This window comes from Desmodus rotundus, chromosome 10 (assembly GCF_022682495.2).
Source record: "Desmodus rotundus isolate HL8 chromosome 10, HLdesRot8A.1, whole genome shotgun sequence".
Lineage (NCBI taxonomy): Eukaryota > Metazoa > Chordata > Mammalia > Chiroptera > Phyllostomidae > Desmodus > Desmodus rotundus.
Window position 1 is genome coordinate 52,246,111 of NC_071396.1, and position 23,111 is coordinate 52,269,221.

The 23,111-nt window shown below is 51.2% G+C and overlaps 1 protein-coding gene across 1 annotated transcript in view; it reads right to left on the reverse strand.

The window, feature by feature from the left end:
* Positions 1-1,032: 1,032 nt before the first annotated feature.
* The window catches only part of DIAPH1 (diaphanous related formin 1), an 84,094-nt gene continuing 62,015 nt past the window's right edge, over positions 1,033-23,111 (reverse strand). Inside the window, exons 19-28 of the mRNA XM_053913167.2 lie at positions 19,946-20,044; positions 14,315-14,409; positions 13,879-13,980; positions 13,410-13,649; positions 13,152-13,281; positions 12,343-12,468; positions 11,555-11,718; positions 11,291-11,426; positions 9,525-9,611; positions 1,033-3,008 (exon numbers count right to left, since the gene is read on the reverse strand). Coding sequence (XP_053769142.1) covers positions 2,851-3,008; positions 9,525-9,611; positions 11,291-11,426; positions 11,555-11,718; positions 12,343-12,468; positions 13,152-13,281; positions 13,410-13,649; positions 13,879-13,980; positions 14,315-14,409; positions 19,946-20,044 — 1,337 coding nt within the window. The 3' untranslated portion in view covers positions 1,033-2,850. The remainder of the gene's footprint in view (positions 3,009-9,524; positions 9,612-11,290; positions 11,427-11,554; positions 11,719-12,342; positions 12,469-13,151; positions 13,282-13,409; positions 13,650-13,878; positions 13,981-14,314; positions 14,410-19,945; positions 20,045-23,111) is intronic.

Consider the following 23,111-nt stretch of genomic DNA (forward strand, 5'->3'; position numbering starts at 1 on the left):
GCCCAAGCACCGGGTGGGAGGAGACTGTTTCTGGGCTGCCTCCGTGCTCGAAGCCTCTCAGAGTCTGGTCCTTCAGTCTGTTGTCATGGAAACCAAGCCTTCCAACTAAACATCTGGGGGCGACTTTCCTGCGTGGGGGAGAGGGTGGTGTGCGCAGCTGCTGAGATGGAAGCAGAGTTTTGCGTCTGAGAGCCAGGCTGCGGAGGCTGGGGAGCCGGGCGCCTGGGTTCTATTCTAGGCACGGCAGTAGACTGGCAGAGCGTGAGCAGCTGTGGCTGGTCCCCTAATTGGTATGTGTGCCTATGAAGCTCTGAGCCAGAAACGCGTGGCCTCTGGGGTGGAGGGAGAGAAGAAGCAGGCAGCCCACCCCCACATCTCCAGCCCTGCTAGGGAGGCAGCTGCCCAGGCTCCAGGGCTATTTAAAAGGCTTTTATTTGCAGTTCCAGAGCCTGCCCAGATGGGTTTGTGGTCCCCTCCAGGCCCCTCCCTGCCTATTCTGGGCCGTGCACATATTGTAAGGTTTCTTTGTGCAGATCACTACGTGTTCACACAAGTACGACTCTGGAGCAGCAAGTCATCCGGAGCATGACCTCTGGCGCCTGACCTCTGCCCGCAGGCTCAGGCTTCCACCCAAGTGTAAGCCCCTCCAGTCTGGAATGCGGTGTGTGGCCATCAGTGGGGGTGGGGGGAGGGGAGAATGGGAGTCTGATGTTTCTCAGCCAGAGGCACAGTCATTGCCAGGAAACTATGACACCTGGGGGCATGGGGGCCGGGACAGAGTTTAAGGGTTCCAAGCCGGGCGGGGCAGGCAGCCTGAACTGGGCCCCTCCTCCTTTACGCAAAGGGCAGGGCAGAAGCCACCAAGTGTTAACCGTCTCTAGGCCTCAACTCTAGCGTCTGGCACAAGGGCACCTGGGACTTTTTGGCAATGATCTGCCAGGTCAATCAGGGAGCTGGGGCAGGACAAGACAGAGGAGCCTGGACAAGAGTGAACAGAAACAGCTCAGACATTCACAGGAGGCTGTAAAGCAGTACTGTTTCAATGCTTTATTAACAGTTGGAAACAAACCCAACAAACTGGAGGTGATGACATCCCAGAAGTCCAAGAGGTGAGGGAAATAGGTTTGCATTTTGTTCCGTATTTACTTTTTTTTTATTAAATGCATCTTAGCAAAAGTAGATTAAAAAAGAAAGGGTCAAAGCCCCAGATGTCAGCAGGGAGAAGGAGGGGACCTAGGGAGCAGCAGGCCCCTCGCACCAGTCTTCCCGGGAACAGCTCTGGGAAGCTGCCACTGCCCCTCACACAGGCCTGGCAACTGGAACCTTCGTTCCGGCCGCCGGCCTTCCTGCAAGCGCCCTGGTCTCCCTAAGGACCCCCTGTGCACTAACAGCCACGGTTCTGGGCCAGTCCTAACAGTGCTTTTCTGTCTCCCTGCCTGGCGGTGGGAAGATGAAAGCAGCACAGGGAGGGCACAGTGTCACCTGAGCCAGAGTCTGAGCTTCCTGCGGCCGGGGCCACCGAACAGTGTGGCCTGCTCACTGTTCAGAAGGGCTCAGGGCTGCGAAGTGTGGGGGCACTCCTGTGCCCACTCCCCCAGAGCGTCCAGTTAGCATCTGCACATTTGGCTTGATAAATATATTAAATTTATAAAAACTCTGTGGTCTCAGAGCTCCCACTACCCTTAGGCCTGGTTCAACTCAACCAGAGAGGAGCTTCCCCCTGCTCCACAACCGGATGCTGGCAGGGAACCTGCACCGGCCTCCAGGGCCCAGAGGCATGACAGCTGAGGTGCAGGTCCCAGGGCCTGGTCAGGACTGAGGCCCGAGGGGAGAAGCCCCAAAGACTCTGGAACCTGCCATCGAAGCCTCTTATATTATGGAGGAAAAAGGGGAAAGGAAAATTTATTTTTCTTTAAAAAAAAAATCTCATACAAAAATAGATCCATTTGCAAAACAATTTCTCAGCCAGGAGGCTCCACCTCCCATTTTCTTGGAGACAGAGGGTGAGGTGTTAGGACGGTCGCAATGCAGCCCATACTCCAGATGAGATGCACCAGAGCTCCGGGGGAGGGCACAAGGAGGGACCCCGGTTACTGAGCCGGGGGCTGGTGCAGAGGGTCCAGAGAGGCAAGGGCCCAAAGCAGGGCAGCAGGCTGGGGCAGGCCCAACGGGGTCTCTGTGCCCTGCCTGCCCGCCCACACACTCTGGCCGAGGCCACAGTGGAACAGATAAAAGTGGTCCTTTTTGTTTTGGGAGGCCTTTCTCGGGAAGGTGGAGTTAAGAGTGGGATTTGCCCCCCACTTCCTTAGAAGCAGCTCCCCATGCCACACAGCTAGTAATAAATAAAAACTGCCAGAAGGAAGGGCAGAGAGGTGACAGCAATGAAAGGCAGGATAAAGCCCAAAAGTTCACAAGCCCCATGCTGTTCTCAGGGCCAGAAAAACCACAACAGAAAAGCACAAACTCGGCAAGATTGACCTACAGGAAGCCCACTGGAAAGCCAGGGGCTGAGAGAGCAGGCAGGCCTTGTCTGAGACAGACCTCCAAGTAACAGAGGGGAGACACTTGGGGTTAAGGCAGCAGCAAACACGGAGGCTGCTTTGGTAATGCGACAACAGCCAGGGTCGGCTGGGTTGGGCTCAGGCCTCCCCCACACTGTCCCCTCCTTCTGGCCTCCAGGCAGCTGAAGCTGAGTGTCAGGTGCAGAGAGCAGCAGGCCAGAGAGGAAGACAGGCTCGGGTGATGGGAGTGGCCACCCCTCAGGGCATCTCCACGATCCTTTAGGCACAGGCTGCAGGGCAGGACAGTCTGGGGCTCCACGGAGGAGCTGCCGCGGCCACAGGATGCACATTAGCTGGCACGGCCAACCAGCTCCATGGCTTCCTCCAGGATTGTGGGGACTCCGTCACTGGTCTTGGGCACCTTGGCAGCGACAGCAGTCATGGCGTCATCCTTGGTCAGCTCCGAGGCCAGCAGAGAGGTGACCGCACACCCGGCCTTCCTGTTGGCTGCAAGTTAAGACACGAGAGATCTTGTCCACGGAAAGCCGAGCCTCTGACCCCCTCCAAACTCTAGGGCAGACGTTTAGCAAACGTGGCTGCCCCGTCCGGTTCGCAGAGGCCCCTCCTTTGAAGGGGGGGCAGAGATCTAGGAACACGTGGAACACACCCCTGGGTAGGGGCACAGCGAATATAAGAGTGTGGCCCAGGCAGGAGCGCAAGCCATGCTCTTGCTTTCCTGTGTGAAAATAGGACAGAGGTGTGGCCCTGGCGCGCAGCTCAGCTGGTGAGAGCAGTGTCCCAATAGGCCACGGTTGTGGGTTCAATCCCTGGTCAGGGCACATACAAGAACCAACCAATAAATGAGTAAATAAGTGGAACAACTAATCAATGTTTCTCCTTCTCTCTCTGAAATTAATAAATAAAATATTTTTTAAAATAGTATAACCCCAGCCAGTGTGGCTCAGTTGGCTGAGAGTCGTCCCACAAACCAAAAGGTTGCCGGTTCCATTCCCCGTCAGGGCACATGCCTGGTTTGCAGGTTTGGTCCCCGACTGGGGCGCCTACAGAAGGCAACCAACCAACGTTTCTCTCTCACATCGATGTTTCTCTTCCTTTCTCCCTCCCTTCCGCTCTCTCTAAAATCAAAACTTTTTTTAAAATTAAAGAAAACAGTACAAAGGTGTAAAGGCAGCTAGACAGAACAGGGCTCAAGTGTTAGCTGTGCGAGTTGAAGAGAAAGCACTCAAAATCGGTGTTCTCATCGCAGTGCGGTTGGAATCGAACAGCCTCAAGCTTGGTCAGCAGTGCTGCTCTTGTTTTGCGGGCACTTCCCAGGGAGCTCTGAGGCTGAGGGCAAAACCCCAGGGGCCTCCTGCAAAGGGGAGCAGCCAGCCGCCCATGCTGACGTCACATGCATGTCACACGGCCACGCATCCCACCGACCCTCCCTCCCTGTCCCCAGATGTGCACGCACCTGGCTCGCCCCTCCCCAAGGGCAGAGGCTATGACACCAATGCCAAGGGCCCTACATGGGGTGTGTGTGTGTTTGGGGAGGGGAACAGGGTGATGAAGCTCTAAGTCGGGGAAAGCAGAGCTGGGGTCAAGGATGGCCCAGAGAAGCCTCTACAAAGAAATCCCGGGCCAGTGGGCTACGGACTGTGAAGAACCAATCAATCCATGAGCTGCTGTTCTAACTGCTGGAAGCCGTTCCCGGGACCCTCATGTTCATTCACGGAATCCAGATTTACGGCCCAGTACCCTGAACACGTAGGCAGGCCCCTGGGACTGTGCTGTCGGCCTCTCCCCTCCGCCGGGGAGCAGAATGGAGAGACCACAGGTACACCCGGAGCTGCCTGCCTGGGGCGAAGGCAGCAGACACAAGAGGCCACGGATGCTATGATTCCACTTCTGTAAAATGTCTGAAATGGGCAAAGCCATAGAGACAGGAAGTAGATTAGTGGTTGCCAGGGACCGGGGGAGGGGAGAATGAGGAAGGACTGCTAACAGGTGTGGAGTTGCCCTCTGGGGTGATGATAATGCTCCGGAAGTAGACAGTGGTGATGGGTGCACAGCCTTACGAACGTACTGAAAAACACTGAACTGTATACTTGAAAAGGGTGTATTCAGGCGTGTGGTTTGTATCTCAATTAAAAAAAAAAAAACAAACGCTTGCTGGGCCATGGGAAAGCTGAGTGGAGAAAGCAGCATGTGAGTCCGAAAGGAGCAGGGACGGAGCAACCTGGCTTTCCCAGCCGTAGGCGTCACCCCGGCTTGCAGGCAGCTGAGCCCCACGGGAGGGAGGGGGTCCAGAGGAGCCAGGGAACAAAGCACCCAGAACACCTTTGCCTTCTTTAGACCGGCAGAAAGCTTTAGGGAGGGCAGAAGCCAACAGGGCTAGAGGGCCCAAGTCACCAGCAGGGCTGTCAGCTTCTCTGCAGAAACACGGCTCACACCGTCAAGGCTACCGAGGGGGCAGCAGGGCGCCCACAGCGCGCCCACAGGCTACCAGTTCCCAGGTGTCCTCCTCAGCCTCAGCCTCAGCCTCCGCCTCCCGGGGGCACAAGGGGCTGTCTGACAAGAGAAAGCAGAGTGAAGGCCCCGACCCACAGGTACGGGGCCCGCCTGGTCAGCGGTGGAGGGTGTGACTCCGGGGCTGTCACACGAACCGCTCCCTGGACTCTGCACACACAACGCCGCCTCGGACAGCGGGGCGAAGTGCTCCGCAGTGCGACCAGGCCGGTCTGCACGCACGCACGCGCCTCTCCCGTCTCCCTTCTCAGTCTCTCCAGCAGCTTCTTCCTCAGACCCCTCAGTTTCCACTCTCTTCTGAAAGACTGCCCTCTCCCGTCCTACCCCTCATGTCTGCCAAAGCGGTAGTATCTCGTCACCGCTCCTTTGAATTCAGTCTCCAGTGGCTGAGAAAATCTGCACCCATCCGCGCGCGCGCGTGTGTGTGACGGGAGGAGTGTGTATGTGCAAGTGACTTCTGACTCCAGACCCCAGGCCCCCGGGGCACCTGTCCTCCACAACCAGGGAGATGCCAGAGTTCAGGTGGGGAAGGTCTTAAGCCTCTTCTCTCTTTGGTTTCCTCCTCCCAACCAAGGCGACACCAGCTGTACCTGATCGAGCAATGTTTGCAGATCTTAACAGAATCAAAAAGCTTCTGATGCATTACGGATTTCACAAAAACCAGAAGTGGATGGTCAGTGGAGAGAAGACCAGAGCCTCCCTTCTAAGCCCGGAGAGAAGGGGCAGTACGGGTGGACACGACATGGCCGAAAGCCAGCATCGGACACGAGAGCTCCTGTCGGAACTGGGAACGGAACCAACGACACCCAGCTTCCACTGTGTCTTCAGGGCCACAGTGAAGCTGGGCAGCTTGAACAGTCAAGAAAAACTGACCCTCCCCCTCCCTTCCCTAACTCGGGCGCTGCTGAGACCACTGCAAAGCAGCCGCAGAGGCAGACACCCCTTTTGCCTGCCTGGGATCAGGGAGGGCTGCTAAGTCACAGAAGAACAGTCCCACAGACTGGGGCAAAAGGGAACAGTCTTGAGACCTCAGTCGAAGCTGAGGTCAGATCCCCAGAAGTTGGGGGTGAGCTAGGATAGAAACACCAGCAAAATCAACCATATAACACTAGCGTAGATGAATCAGAAAAAGGTTAATGGTTTGGAAAAAGACATTTGTAAAACACGGGCTAGGAACTACTACTGAGGAGGAAGTGCTCTTGTTAATAAGCTTCCTTAGGGAAGAGGAAAGTAGGACAGATGGGGCAATCATTACCCTCCTAAAAAACTCATTACTGCCTAAGTCTCCTGATTATAATTCCTGTCCCACTTTTACAAAAGTGGAGGAAAAGCAGCGACACAGGAAATACTCTTCACCTTCCACAGACAGTGTCACCAGAAAACCGAAGCAGTTTCACCACGTCCAGGGCATGTGGAACGGTATTTCCGGCCTACGCCGAAGGTCACTGTCACCTGCTGTCCAATCGGGCAGGCTTGGTGGAAGTAGCCCTGGACGTGGCGTCACTGAAGCGGGCTACAGTTCCGGCTCTGCCACTGTCAGCTGGCTCTGCGCCCTGGGCCAGGCCTTATCTGAGTCTCAATTCCTTTTAGGTCTGAGGAGGTGAGGCACTGATCACTAGTGGGTTTTAGAGTCCTTCCCGAGTGTAGGTTCTGTTCGCGTAGGCAGCCTTCAGGGGAGCAGGGAAGTAGCAGAGGAAAGGGAAGGGAGGGATGAATGTCTTTCTTCCCTTGACTTTCTCCCAGTGAGCAGACGGCCTGTACAGAAGGGGCTGCAATTCAGGCGCGGAGACAAAGCTGAGTCAGTAGAAGCACAGCAGACTCAATCATGAGCCTGAAATAGGAGCAGCGGCATAATCACATGGATTCTTCCCCCGGACACTCGAACCATTGTCCCCCCACACCCTGCGGTCACCGCAGTGTGCGTGTCACCCTGAACATGCCGGCCCTGGTAGTGGCCTCCTCTTCCGACTGCTCAGTGGGGGCTTTGTGAGCTGGTCACTCCCTCAGGTCTCCAGAGACAGAAGATTTTTTTTTTTTAACATTCCTTTAAATCCTAGGGAGAAGGTTAGTGTCTTTCTCTGAATAGGACAGCTGCCTCTCTGGGAGCGAGGGGGCTGCAAGGCAGGTCTGCTGGGCAGAGCTTGCTTTTTGGCTCAGAGCAACTGACTCCGAGTGGCAGTCAGAGACAGCCAGGCTGCCCTGAGTCCCACCCTAAGTCCCGCGGCCACCAAGCGAACCCAGAGCCACCAGACCTTTACAGTCTGGGACAGGGTCTGGCCTTTCTTATCCTCTTAACCCCGCTGGCACTGCACTAACAGCTATTCAAGCTGGAAAGGGCCCCAAGGCCATTTCAGTCCAACCCTCACTTTACACGTAAGACCCGGTCCTGCAAACTTGTCCAAGGTCCCCTGGGCGGCATCGGTTAGACTCGACCTGGGGTCTTTTGATCCTAGTCCTGCGCTCTTCGCAGCCACTTCAGTGCCTGGCCTTGCATTCACACTTAACGCAGGGCCTCGTCGCTGTGCATGAGGTGAGTACACAAGGTCTAAAGAGCTTACTGGAGTGACTAGAAACGTCTCCCCTGAGCAATGCTCCCCGATATGTTCAGGTGTAGTCTGTGAACCCAGAGCCCAGAAAGATAAGGCTACAGGGTGCAGCCAATATAAAACGTATGTAGTTCTCATTTCCGCCTTCTTTTTGTGCCAGTAGCTCCTACCATAAGCCTCATCCCATTCCTCTTGCACTGGGTGACAGTACTTTGACCAATTCGGGTCCTCTGTGGAAAAGTTAGGTTCCGACAAAATCCCTGCCTCCTCTGCCTGGGAGTCCTGGCTTCCCCACGTGGGAAGAGTGGGGAAGGCGCCCACCCCCCGCCCCCCTTCCCGGCAGAGGGAAGCCACCGTGTCTGGCTGCCTGTGTTCAGGAAGCATCTGGGATTCTAGCACAGTTCCACAGGAAGAGGCTTGAAAGGGAATTCCCCACCAAGTCTGAGGCAGGTTGGCACTTAGCTGAGAGGACAGAGGAAACCAGTGAGATGCACCGTGCTTTCGTTTGGCTGGAAATGCTTAATGTACGGCCACATCACCTTATATGGCGGGTGGGAAACCATGTCGCAGAATCTCTAAAGACTAAACACAAAAGAAACACTACCAGCTGCATTTTCTACCCAAACACTGACCTACAGACTAAACGCTCTGTCCCATCTTATCCCCCCACTTGCCCCCCAGAGGGCCGGTACTCAGAGGGTGTCAGAACATGGGTAAGTGTAAGAACTTGGAGAAGATTCTGAGGTCCCACAGAAGAGCCCTCAGACGGGAATCTCCCTCCGGATACCCCCAGTTTGGGGAGAAACAGGCAGTCAGTCAACACAGGTGAAACTCACAGCGACCGGCGACACCTGGGCCAGGACTCTGAGAGTCCGCGAGCTAGCGTGCTCCGGCTGGGCCCTCGACCCCCTCCCGGGCTGTGACAGGCACCGTACGTGCTACACGTACCACTGCGTTAATAGCCAAGCACCGACCAGAGCAAACTGCACAACTCCTCTCTTTACAATAACCTTCAAGTCCAGTCCATGTCCATCAGGCCCACACGTGTACCAGCCAGGGGCTGGGGAACATAGCTCTAACTCCCTCAGAAGGGGAAACCCTCGGTGAGGCCTTTTCTGTAATTCCCACCCTTCAACCTGGAAAGAAGCCAGCACTCCTAGACCCCAAGGGGCTTCGCTGACACCGCAGTCAACACCACACGAGGGGCACCTCGGATAAACCTTTTTCTGGACTAGGCTGCAGGCCACTGTGCACTTCCTTCAGAGGAAACTCACTGCTGGCCCTTCCTCACGCTAACGCGGGAATCGTTTGTCCTCCTAGCCTCACAGTTCTTCTCAGAGGCTCTGGCTTGGCCTAATCCACTTAAATCTTCTAAAGGCCCGCAGAGGAGATCGCAGGGGCGTAAGTGGGGAAGGCACGTGCCATGGGGGCTCACTGCACCCAAGGAAAAGGAAGTTCTCCAACACTGCCTGATCCTGTCAGCGAGATGTTCCTCTGTATGGGGTTATCCATGCCCAACCTTCTCTCTATAGGACTTTATACTTTTTATTATTCTCTCTCTCTTCTGCTTGTGAAGTTGACAGTAAGGACTCCTGACTTATTTTTTCTTTGCACTTCGGTCAATTTTTTTATACACACAAATGCCTGCCCAAATCTCCATGTCCTGAACCAGGGTTCGCTTGCTCCAGGTTACTGCTTCAAGGATGGGGAGAAATGCGACCATCAGCTGCAACTGATCCGCGGTCAGGCCCGGAGCCCTGGTTGCCCAGCTCATCGCGCTCTAACACATGAGGAGAACTGCACGAACCACTCCACAGGTAAGGACTAGTGTGGGGAAGTTCCTTACCGCTCAGAGAATCATTACCAGCTCTTCAGCCCAAGACAAGCTGGTCCTGGGGTAGAGACGTGCCACCCCTTCCCCAGGGGGAGGCTCCACTTGCTCACTTACCCTGACGGGGCCCTCTCTTCCGTCGGAACGCTGCACCTGACTGCAGGGCTTCTAGAAGACTGTCCATCACACCTGTTTCATCGCCCTCTGTTATGAACAAAGATGGAGACGTAAGCTCTTCAGCCCAAGCAGCATGCGGGTGCTGAGCCCCATACAACCCACATGGCGTCTGCCTGGCTTCCCCTTGTCCACACTGGCTGGGCACTCAAAGCAGACAGGGGCTCAACCTCCAGCCTCAGCCCATGTTCAGTGTTTGCGAATGGCTCCAACACAAGGGCTCACTGTCTACTAGACACTGCAAACATTGGGATCGTCTCCTGCAGCGCGTTCCTTCCCATCCCAGTCAGGGCAGAACTGCCCAACTCCAAGACCAGGATCAGGACAGAGCCTGGGACTATGAAATTAATAACTAGCATACCATGCTCTCTTTACCCTACAGTGTTTTACTCCAATTTACATAAACCTTTCCTGCAGCACCTGGTTCCAGTTTCAGAGCAGGGCTGAGGGAAAGGTGAGAGAGGACCGCTCCAGTGCATTTCACTGAAGTGCTGCCCCGCCTGGCTGCATCTTCCCAAGGCCAGCTGGGCTTGTTGAGAGGAACATCCTGGCCAGAATACAAAGAGTTAATGTAGAATCCTTGTTCCAGCCTGGCTCTGTTTCCATGGCAACAGCTAGGGGTGGTGAAATCTGAAACTGTGAAATCCCAAGGAGCCTGGAGGCTGTGGGCTACAAGGCTGGGCTCACTGCTCCAAGCGCCACCTGCTGGCTGAACATCACCAATGCAGCTGACCTACATATCCAACCTCATTTGCTTGCCCTGGGCATCCCAGGGCCAGGACAAGGCTGGCTGTGTCACCTGATGATATTGGTATAGCCCTCATCCCACACATCGGCTCGACTCTGTCTTTACCTACTGTGTCTTAGACAGTACCTGGGGGCAGACCCTAGGAGCCTGAGGACAACGGGGGAAGGAAAAGAACATTTGCTGTGGGAGAAGCCCTGGCCTCTCATGCTCAGCACAGCATTTTCCTGCTTGCCAAACCTGGCAGCCCTGAAACCCTCGCTTAGGCGGCTCGTAGCCACTCAGTCCTAGAAGGGCGGCATGAACCCCGCGCAGTGCGTGCTGTACTTCCGCTGGAGCAGCCAGGGGGCAGGGATCGGCAGCAGGAAAGAAGCAGAGACAGGAAACAGGGCCAGTAATTGAGGCCATATGTTTCAACAAAGACATGCTTCTGGTGGTAAAACAGAAATTCTGCTGAAGGAAGAAGAGGGTGGTCAGCTCCCCTGCCCCCCTCCAGAAGTTCAATCCATTCACGATCTGAAAGGGGCGCGTGACCGTGCTGAGGTACTGGGGACACAGTACTTAGAGAAATACGCAGAAAGGGAGGGCCGGCCACCACTAAAACACAGCCGCAGTGCCAGGAAAACACTGGGGAAAGAACAGAAGACTTAGCTGAGCGTGTGAAAAGAAGCCAGAGGCACTCTGGACAGGCAGGAGGAAAGAGGAGTATTACAGCAATACTGAGGTCACTGGGGAGAGGAGACAATGCAGGAACCAGCAAAGGAGAGAAGAGGGTTTGAGCACAGAGAACTGAGGTGGGCTGAAAGTCCAGCATCAGGGTCTTGGAGGGAGAAGGCTACCCACAATCACTTGCCAGGAGCTGAGCTCAGACAGGAGCTGCTCTCTCTGGCCTCCAGGTTCTAGGCAGAGAAACCTTCCAGGTGCTCCCGTCTCAGCACATCCAGCCCCCCCCTCCGCTTCTTACCTGCATTCATGTCTATGAGCTGCTCTCTCTTCTGCTGCTTCTCCAGTCGCTCCTTCTCTGCCTTCTCCTTGGCTAGTTTTGCTCGCCGCATCTTTTCCTCTGTCTCCCGTCGCTTCTGGTTCTCCTTGACTGCTTGCTGGGGAGGAAAAACATGAACACATGGGCGTGTTTGCATTCACACATATGCATACCCACCACCAACATAAACCCACTGGACAGTGAAGAATGTTCTCAAGAGTCAGTCAACAGGTGTTCCTTGCTCACCACAAACATATTCTTAAAGTTGTTCAGATCCATGAAGAATTCTTCCACAGTCACCTTCTTGGGGTCAAAGAGGAAGTACTCGCCCAGCTCCTTATAGAGGGTCTCCATGTTAGAGTGCATCATCCGCAGCTTGGTGTACTGCTCCTGTGCCTCCTTCACGAAGCTGTGCAGCCACCGAGTAAAGGACCAGTGCCAAGCAGCAGACCCACCTCTCCGCCCAGAGGAAGACTGGCAGATGTGTGCTGGCATGCACGAGGATGTTCGATGCAGCACTGTTCATCTCAAAGCAAAGCCAGAAGCAGTCTATCTGTCTAACACAGGGGCATGGCAAACACCAACTGTGGCACACCCAGGCGGTGGCAGTTATAAGAGGCTATTTTGCACACACGGCTGTGGAAACAGCTAAGACAGAGTATGGGCAAAAAGCAGTACAATGCATACAATGCAATTTTCGTAGAGAACAAATTCATGAGGTGCAAACCAGAAAGAAGTCTAGTGACAGGTGTCACCTTAGGAAGGGGAGTGGGGAGGGAATGCCCCGACGCACACATGCAGCGCAGACGGGCAGAGGGCAGGGGGTAAGGGGGGCTTTCAGTTTATCTGCATGGTTTGCTTTCCCTGCCGTAACAATGAAAATGCCTTCAGGAACTATATATTTAACGAAAAAAATATTTTAAGGGGGAAAAACTGTGCATCACCAGATCTATCCTGTTGGCCACCCTCTGCAATCCTCCCCCCATACGATCTATCCCTTCCTGGGGGCAACTCCCTCCTTTCAAGAAAGGATATGGTCATTTTTTCAACAAACTTGTCTTTCTCATCTGTGGCAGCTGGAAAGTTCTGAACATCACGTTCCACGTCGGAAACCTGTTTCTTCATCTGATCTAGATTCTTTTGTAAGTTTTCAGCAGAAACTAAAGGAAACACAAAAACAGACAAGAGCTTACTAAACCCTGTCTTCAGACCCTGAGCTCCTGCCCTTCGGCGCACCGGTCCAGTCTATGCAGTCAGCTGGCATTCTGGCTCTCCGGGGCCTTCTCACATCATTCCAGTGGAGCCCCCTCCTCCCGCTACAAGCTGTACAGGACCGAGAAGAGGAGAGGTTTCATTTAACTCAACAAAAGTCTATGAAATCCCCTGGGATCTTGGTTTCCACTTATTTTCAAGAACAGGGTTTGGAGGCAGGAGACGCACAAAAATATAGAGGCAGGAAAGAAATCTGTTCCCATTTCTATTGAATGCTGCTTTTTGTTCGCCTCCTTCCAGGACGGTGAGGCCTGGTTTTTGTTAATCCAGTCTATGTTTTCTGAATGAGAATGACCACTGCTCCAGACTAGAAACACCTGCTTTTCCTCCCGCTGTGCTTGGTGTTTCCCTAGGAAGGGAAGGGGTACTTCCCACTGCTACCCATGGAGACCGCCTTTCTGCCTGATACTCCTCCCTTGCGGCTTAGACATCAAGCCCACACCTTCTCTCATTCCCACTTAAAGCAGTCTGACCTGAAAATGATCTAAAATCTAAACTATCTTATTTCCCTCCCCGTGCAGAGATGAGTGGGGCTTAGAAGCGCCTTCTAGCTTCATCCCAGCCTGCCCACCTCGGCTGGCTTTCTCCACGTGGGCAAGCTCATCTGGAAACTTGAGGACGTCAGGATAGTCGGTCTCACACAACTCAGCCAAGAAATGCAACAACGTCATCTTCTGATCTGCGGACTTGGTGTCCCGAAGCTTGGGGAAGAGAAGAATTGTCAGTCTGGACTTGCGCGAGATCGCCTCAGGCCGACGGTCTTTGCCACCTTGTGCTCATAGAGGCCAGTGACTCCCCTCTGTGGTTCTGCTCTAACCCTCGGGCTCACCTTACAGAGGAAGCTGATGTTGAAGCCAAAAGCCCCTGCGTTCCTGGAACCAGCGTTCATATAGTTGCCGACAAGCAAGGTAATCTCCAGAAGGCTAGAGAAGCTCTCGCTCTTTCGCAACTCCTCACACGCAGCAGTCACAGCAACTATCTCTGGCTTGATGTTCTCCACTTGCTCGCTGAACTGCAGCTTGAAGAGGATGGCATTGAGGCGAGGCCGCAGGCGGGGCACAGTGCCCATCTAGGGGGAGACAAGCAGCTCCATTACCGCCAGAGAAGACAAAAGTAAGAGAAGCTCCGGGCTTGAGTCACCCATGGGGGGCTCTGAGTTCCAGGGTAGGAAGGAGAGAGAAAGAGAGAGAAAGGTAGGTTCAAAACAGACAAGAAGAAAGGAGCAAGCGCCCCAGCTGCTCCCAGGAGGAGGGAGCATGGGGGTCGCAGAAGAGCCCATGGCCAGAGGCCCCACTCACCACCACGCCAAACTGCTCTGACTCTGCCAAGTCATCATATTCGTCCTTCAGTTCGGAAAGCATTTTCAACTGCTCTGGCTCTGGCATCTGCTTAATGAGGTTCTGAAAGAGAGAAGGGACTGTCTCAGTTTGAGGGTTGGTACAAGATGACAGCTTGAGCCTCCATCACGCCCTCACTCTGCCCAAGGACCACTAAGACGGAAACATGGACATGGGGGGTGAGGGTCGAGGAGGGGAGAAGCAGCCAGTGAAATGGCAGGACTTTGGGAAAATGTACCAGAAACAACCTGAGCACCAGAGATGGGCGCTTACCCAAAGCGGGCATCCTTTAAGTCAGCAATGCCAGAGGAGGGTCCTCGCCCTCCAAGCAGAGAGGAGATGAGGCCAGTGCACAGGGATGCACAGCCAGCTCTAGCACGAGCGCCTCGCTCCTTACCTGGATCATAGACTCGGTCAGAACAGCCTCATTCACCTCCAGGATGACGTTCTTAATCTCTTGATAGGGCATGCGGAAGGAACCCAGAAAAATTGCTGCCGGAAAATGAAATATAAAGACATGTTCTCAGTCTCTTTCCTCCTTCCAGCCTGTCTCACAACCCTTTGCTGGACAATTTTCCTAACAGTACTCTTAAAGTCACTACCAGAAACCCCCACCAGCTCCACACTGCTAACTCAGCTAAAATCCAAGCTCCGGGTCGGTGTTTAGGTGTTCCACCTCCCAGCTTTCCCTCTCATTAACCCCGCACTGACTCACATACCAGCAACACCCCGCACTCTACGAACACTGTGACCCCTCCTTTGCCTGTGCTCCCAGGAAGTCTTTGATCTTCTCTATGTATATCGAAGACGTTGGCCCTACTCTCGTAGTTCACCGCTCTCGTGACTCCATCCCAAAGCAACCACTGCCCAGAAATGCTCTGGTTCTTCACTGTTGTACCCCGCTTCCTAACGAATACTGCCTACCCTTCCAGCTCTCTCACTCACTGACCTCCAAATGGCAGCGTGCTCGCTCGCTCTGAAGAGAGCTAATCATTCCATTTTCTCTGCATGTATCAGTTCTACTTTGTCTTCTCTGTTTAACCAAGACTCTATAGTCTACCTACCAGTTCACTCTCCACTGCTGTTCCCATTTCTACTGCCCTTATTTCTGTTCTCTGGCTTCCTTCTCCCTCCAGCCCCTGGTTAGTCCAACCGTCCGACTTCTCTGCTCTTACGCCGGGGCCCACGCACACGCTCGTAAACACCGCAGATCAGAATCTGTGAATATGCGACGGCACCGCCATCCAGTGCCCCTCTCCACGCTCACCTGGCTGCCTTTGCAGCTCCACCAAAATGTCCCCATTCTCCCAACTGTCCCACTGCTTTCTCATTTGTTCTAAGATCTTGCTTCTCTTAACTGAAAAAAACCTGAAGCCATTGGTGAATTGCTTGCTCACCTTTCTCTCATGCCACTTACACACTGAATGCTAGGGGCCCTCTGATAGAGCCGGACAAGAAAAGACTTGGGTGAGGAACATTTTGGAATCATCTAGAATAAAACTTGTAAGCTTATCAGCAACTACACCCATGGACTCATCCTTTCCTTACGTTTCAACAGAGCGGGTGGCCCCTGAGGACCTTTTCCTCCAGCACATATACATGGTCAAGTCTCTCCTCCCTTAAAAAACCCCACTCTGACCTAATATGCCCCTCTAATTACCAACTTCCTCCTTTCCTTCACTTTATAATTTAAAAAATATAAATCTATCGTCTCTCACTTTCAAAGCTCTTATTTATTCTTTATTCTCCACAAAGTCAATGGAAAGATGACAACCATTTATTGAACGTCCGCTCCGTGTGAGAAACAGAACCTTAAACACCATCACCGTACACCTCTCACTCACCCCACTCACTCATCCCACTCACTCACCCCACTCACCCCACTCACCCACCCCACTCACCCACCCCACTCACTTACCCCCCTCACCCACCCCACTCACTTACCCCCCTCACCCACCCCCCTCACTCACCCCACTCACCCACCCTACTCACTCACCCCACTCACCCACCCCACTCACTCACCCCACTCACCCACCCCACTCACCCACCCCACTCACCCACCCCACTCATTTACCCCACTCACCCACCCCACTCACTTACCCCACTCACCCACCCCACTCACCCACCCCACTCACTTACCCCACTCACCCACCCCACTCACTCACCCCACTCACCCACCCCACTCACTCACCCCACTCACCCACCCCACTCACCCCACTCACCCACCCCACTCATTTACCCCACTCACCCACCCCACTCACTTACCCCACTCACCCACCCCACTCACTTACCCCACTCACTCACCCCACTCACCCACCCCACTCACCCACCCCACTCACCCACCCCACTCACTTACCCCACTCACCCACCCCATTCACTTACCCCACTCACCCACCCCACTCACTTACCCCACTCACCCACCCCACTCACTTACCCCACTCACCCACCCCACTCACTCACCCCACTCACCCACCCCACTCACCCACCCCACTCACTTACCCCACTCACTTACCCCACTCACCCACCCCACTCACTTACCCCACTCACCCACCCCACTCACCCACCCCACTCATTTACCCCACTCACCCACCCCACTCACCCACCCTACTCACTCACCCCACTCACCCACCCTACTCACTTACCCCACTCACCCACCCCACTCACTTACCACACTCACCCACCCCACTCATTTACCCCACTCACCCACCCCACTCACTTACCCCACTCACCCACCCCACTCACTTACCCCACTCACCCACCCCACTCACTCACCCCACTCATAATGCCCTGTAAGCTTGTATTCTTGGCCTCATTTGACAGAAAAGGAAACTAATACTTCAAGAAGTTAAGCTACCCATCCAAGGTTCCACTGCTTGTAAGAGGTGAAGCCAAGATTTAAATACAAATAAATCCCAGAGCCTCTGTTCTTAACTCCCATGCTGCACTGAAATAATTCTTGCTTTGGCTACTGACTCTCCTAACTCCAGATCCAAAAGATCCCTATTCTGTCCTGATTTCACTTGACTCTGGTCTTCCTCTGACACTGTGGACGACTCCCAGTTCTGAGGACCATTTCATACCATTTTTCTTGCTGCTCCTTTCCAGCTCTTTTCCTTTCAGGCCTCCCCTCTTTATTCTTTGGCCCTTAAATATTAATGGCCTTCAAAGCAAACTCACGGCGTCAATTATGACTCATATAATGTCTCCTAAACTCCAGTCTCCAGTCAGACCTTCCTTCTGATTTCTATGCCCAAACACCTAATGGACCCATCCTTTTGGAGGAGTCCCACGGGCACCTTAAATTCTACCCTAAAATTAAGGTAACCTGCCCTGGCTGGTGTAGCTCAGTGGATTGAGTGCTGGCCTGTAAACCAAAGGGTCATCAGTTCGATTCCCAGTCAGGGCACATATGCCTGGGTTGCGGGCCAGGTCCCCAGTAGGGGGCAACCACACACTGATGTTTCTCTCCCTCTTTTTCTCCCTCCCTTCCCCTCTCTAAAAATAAATAAATAAAATCTTTAAAAAAAATTAAGGTAACCATTTCTACCGACCACCTGCTCCCTCTCATCATGCCCACTACCTACCACTTCTCCTACAAAAGACAGAGAACTGCTCCTGCTGGATTTCCCCATTTCGGTAAATTCAGCAAACGGCTGCACCCTCCCAGGGGTGTCTGACCCACAGCCCAGGATGGCTGTGAGTGCGGCCCAACAGAAACTCGTAAACTTACTTAAAACCTCCTTTTTGCTTATCACTTTTTCATTAGTGTTTGTGTATTTAATGTGTGGCCCAAGACAACTCTTCTTCCTCCAGCGTGGCCCAGAGACACCAAAAGGTTGGACACCCCCGCCTGGAAAACATCTCCTTTATCCTCTCAGTCAGCCACTAAGTTCTGTTAATTCTATCTTCTTACCTTCTACCTATTCCTTTTCACTGCTTTAGTTCCAGGCCCTGATCACCTCGGGGGTAGTTTAAAGCAATAATATAACTCCTCTCTCTGCCGACAGTCTTCCTCTACCCTAGCACAAAAGCCTCAAAATCGCTGCTGAAGTAGCCTTCCCCAAATCACATAGGGTTGTACCACTCGCTTTCCCAACTGAAATCCCTTCAGTAACATCCAACGCTTTCGGGACAAAATACATACTTCTTAGCCTGAGCCTACCAGAATTTTTATGATCTTGCCTCTACTCCTTGAGAGCTGCTTCACCCTCCACTCCCCCAGATGTACTTACGAACCTGTGGATTCTGAACTGCGCAATATTATCTCATGCCTCCGTGCCTTCACACATTCTGATCCCTCTGTCCAAACAACCCAGCCCTCACCCTTCACTTAACCCACTGTTAATAATTTATTTTTTATTTTTTAAAATTTACTGATTTGAGGAAAAAGAGAGAGAGAGAGAGAGAGAGAGAGAGAGAGAAACATCAATTTGTTGTTCTACTTATTTATGCATCCATTGGTTGATTCTTCCACATGCCCTGGCTGGGGACTGAACCTGCAACCTTGACATATTGGGGCAATGCTCCAACCAACTGAGCTACCCAGCCAGGGCTCACCGTTAATAGTTCTTTCAACTCAGTTGAAGCAGTACATCCTTTAGAATGATCTCTAGGAGGTGCTCCCTCCGATACTGCCCCCCTTGACTCAGATGCCCCCCTTCCCTAGTGCTCTCAAAGCACCTAGTACCCTCCATCACAGCACCTCCCACACTCTGTGCTACTACCGTTACTGACTTTTATGCCCCCGCCCAAAGTACAGTGCATGAGGAGAGGGACTGTGTCTCACTCAGTTCTCTATCCCCAGCACGTAAGAGGCACTTAGTAATTTCTGAGTCACTGAACTGCATCTCCTAGACCACCCTATCCTAAACTAATCTCAGTTCTGTCTCCCATACCGCTGTCACTCAGCTGGAAACAACACTGCCCTGCCCCACCACCTTGCATCATTTTCTGAAATAACAATTACTCATGTTTTATGTTCCCAGAGATAAACCCTGAGAAGAGGAATTATTTCGCGTTACTTTAGTCTCCATAAAAGGACTTACCCATAGATCCTATTTAGTAATGTTTGTTCACAATGGTGTAAGATTACGTGGCCAAAAAAAATGTAAGGGCTTAGTGTTCTCGCTGTATCATTGACTTTACTTAACGGGTATATGTGCTCATTACTTGTGTGACCTTGGCCAAGACACAACAGCCGAACTTTAGTTTTCTCACCAGAAAAATGGGGACAACAGCTACATCACAAGGTTGTGAGTGGGTTTTACGGACTGCATACCCTTTCGAACCTGGAACACATTCCTAGTGTGCGCCAAACAGAGCCTGCAACACGGCAGACCCTCAGATATTTGTGGAGAAAATATTTAAATCTATGTTCTCAGAGAGATCAACAGTTGAAAGGAACAGAAAATGAATGTGTATTCTGATCATCAACTAAGTACGACCTATATCAACTTTGCAGGAGTTTCTGGTCTGAAATTCTGCCACCAACCAGAATCGTAAGTAGCCAGTTCAGAGCAGAACTCCTTGGAGTTTTTGTTCCTATGCTGAGAAGTCCAGAGTTTACATTATTTATCCTAAACCACAAAGTTATTTTAGATTTAACTGAAGTCAAGCCAGCACCTGCATTTAAAAGGAAATACTTAAAAGACAGTAAGAAAGAAGGAAATGTACCGTAGCTAGAACATTTGTGATAGGTTTTCTGTGGGTGCAGTGGAAACATTTAACGGCTTTGAACTAAGAAAATCCGAGGTTCAAAGCTCAGACCTATCTTTTACTAGCTACGTGACTGGGCAAATTCCTCAAAGTCTTCGCCTCTATTTCCTTGCCGTAAAACTATATACTAACAATCTTGTGGTCCTAATAATGGGATTAAACAAGATTGAAAATTCACCGTGCAATGCCTGGCATACAGCAGGAACTCAGCATACAGAATTTTCATATATCAAGGGACCCTGGATTCACCAAAATTCAGCTCTTAGAAGAAATATTTCACATTTCAAGTAGTTCAGATCACAGAGTTACTTACAGAGATTCTGCGCTGTCTTTGAATCCAACACCTTTAACTCTTTTACTTTTTTCTTTTGCACGGATTTCTTTTCTTCTCCACCTTCCTGATCCTTCTTGGCTAGAATGGAAAAGATTAGAAAAGCATGATTAAGAACAAGCCACATCTGTACCTTATTAAACTACTGTCCCATCCTGGAAAGGCCCCTTCCTTCTTCTCTATTAATAATGGTCTCCTTATTATATTCCTTCAAGGCAAACTTTCTCTTTAACTACCCATCCTTCTATCACTGACTTCCCCTCCAACTATAAAAAAAATCTCATTTTCAACTTCCAGTCAAAATGGAGTCATGGGTAGATATACTTCACCTCCTTGCGCAACTACAGAGAGAATTATAACTAAACCTCAAAACAAATAACACTCAGAACTGTCAGAAAATCAAACTGTATGGAAGTCTGACAACCAAGGATTTAAAGAAACCACATTATCCAGACGGGTAGGAGGGGAGGAGACTTGGAGGTGGGAGGAGAGGTGAGGAGACGCAGTGTGGTGTGGAGAGGCAGCGGCAGCATGGGTGGTCCCATGTTCACGTGTGGTGGCTAAAAATTAGGAGGGATACCTCAGGAGCAAGAGATCCTAGCCCCAGGCCAGACAGCACAGCCTAGAGTTCCAGTGCCAGGACGATAAATCCCTATAACTTCTGCTTGTAAAAACCAGTGAGGGTTGGGGTGGCAGAAGAAACTGCCAGGTTTTCAGGAGACACCACTTAAAAGGACCCACATGGTCTTAGAACATATGCAAACCCACCCACTCTGGGATTCAGCACCAGGGCAACAGCTGGAAAGGTGCCAGTTGCATACAGGGAGTAGGTGAAGTGACTAGAAATGGGACGAGTGCCGGGCAAACCTCCAGAAGCCAGGCAGCATTACAGTCCCTCCTCCAAGACCTCCCCCGATACAGAGCCACGAAGTGGCGAAGTGGGCTGCCCTGCCCTGCAGATTACCTAAGGCTCCCCGCCCCCCCCCCCCACAATTTACAGGTGCCTTTTCTATAACAGGCCACACCACTAAGACAGAGTCAAAGCAGGTCTACCTAATACACAGAAACAAACAGAGGGAGGCTGCCAAATTAAGGAGACAAAGAAACATGGCTCAAATGAAAGAACAGAACAAACCCCAGAAAAAGAACTAAACAAAACAGAGATACTCAACTAAACAAAACATACTCAACCTGTCAGAAACAGAGTTCAAAACACTGGTGGTCAGGATGCTCAAAGAACGCACTGAGTTCGGCAGCAACATAACGGAAGAAATGAAGGTTACACTAAGTGAAATAAAGAAAAACCTACAGGGAACCAACAGTGAAGGGAAGGAAGCCGGGAATCAAATTAACACTTTGGAACATAAGGAAGAAATAAGTGTTCAACCAGAACAGCAAGAAGAAAAAAGAATTTAAAAGAACGAGGGTAGTATAAGACGACTCTGGGACATCTCCAAATGTACCAACATCCGAATCACAGGGGTGCCAGAAGGAGAAGAGAAAGAGCAAGAAATTGAAAACTTATTTGAAAAAAATAATGAAAGAAAGCTTCCCTAGTTTGGTGAAGGAAATAAACATACAAGTCCAGGAAGCACAGAGAGTCCCAAAACAAGTTGGACCCAAACAGGACCACACCAAGACACATCATAATTAAAATGCCAAAGGTGAAAGTTAAAGAGAGAATCTTAAAGCAGCAAGAGAAAAGCAGAGAGTTACCTACAAAGGAGTGCCCATAAGACTATCAGCTGATTTCTCAAAAGAAACTTTGCAGGCAAGAAGAGACTGGCAAGAAGTATTCAAAGTGATGAAAAGCAAGGACCTACATCCTAGATTACTCTCTCCAGCAAAACTACCATTTAGAATCCAAAGACAGATAAAGTGCTTCCCAGACAAAGTGAAGCTACAAGAGTTCACCATCACCAAGCCACTACTACATTAAACATTAAAGGGACTTATTTAAGAAAAAGAAGATCAAAACTATGAATATTAAAATGGCAACAAATTCACAACTATCAACAACTGAATCTAAAAAAAAAACAAACTAAGCAAAAAAAAACCAGAACAGGAACAGAATCATAGATATGGAGATCATTTGGAGGGTTATCAGTTGGGCGGGGGTGGGGGCGCGGAATAAGAAGCATAATTGCTAGGTCCAAAATAGACAGGGGGAGGTTAAGAATAGTTTAGGAAATGGAGAAGCCAAAGAATGTACATGCACAACCCATAGACATGAACTAAGGGGTGGGGGGGACTGCTTCAGGGAAAGGGGACACCAGGCAGAGGGGGGCAAAGAGGGGAAAATTGGAACAACTGTAATTGCATAATCAATAAAATATATTAAAAAAATAAAGTTAAACTAGGTTGGAAAAAATCTCATTTTCATTTCTTTAATAGTTTACAATGCTTTCCCACCTATATCTTATCTACTTGCAGAGAGCGGCAAACTTTCTATAAAGGACCAGTGGGTAAATGGTTTAGGCTTTGCAGACCACACGGTCTGTCTCAGTTCTGCCACTACAGCATGCGAGCGCTCGCAGGCAACACACACACAGCATGGCTGGGTTCCCAAACAACGTCATTCTTCAAACAGGTGGTCAGCCTGCGGGGCTACGGTTTGCCATCCCCTACATTGGAGTCTCCCACTATGTTATCCTTTTGTGCCTACTAAACATCCTATTTATCTTCCAAGCTCCATCTCGAACAGGAGTTCCCTATAACTTTTCTGGATTTTCCTAAATGCCTATGATCTCTCTCTCTCTGACTCCCTGTTGATTTTGCTACTTCTTTATATCAAGTGCTCTCGCTGACTTTGTTATAAATCTATAGTCTCTCCTGAACCAGATAAGGACTTCATCATTTCTCTTTGCAAGTCTCATGGCATAAAAATATATTTCTCGTTGAATCTTATTGCTTAACCATCATGGAGCGCGCACACAGAAGATACAATACATACTTTCTACACTCTTTTCAGACTGTTCGAAAACCAGTATATTCTTCCTATTCTGTGAAGATTTCTCTGATAAATGTACTTATTCTCTCCTTTGCTGAACTAATTTTCATGGTATTTGCTATATACCTCATTTGACAATTAATTATTCAATGTTTTGTGACATTTTGTCTGCCTCATCTTGATGTTTTAAAACCTGTG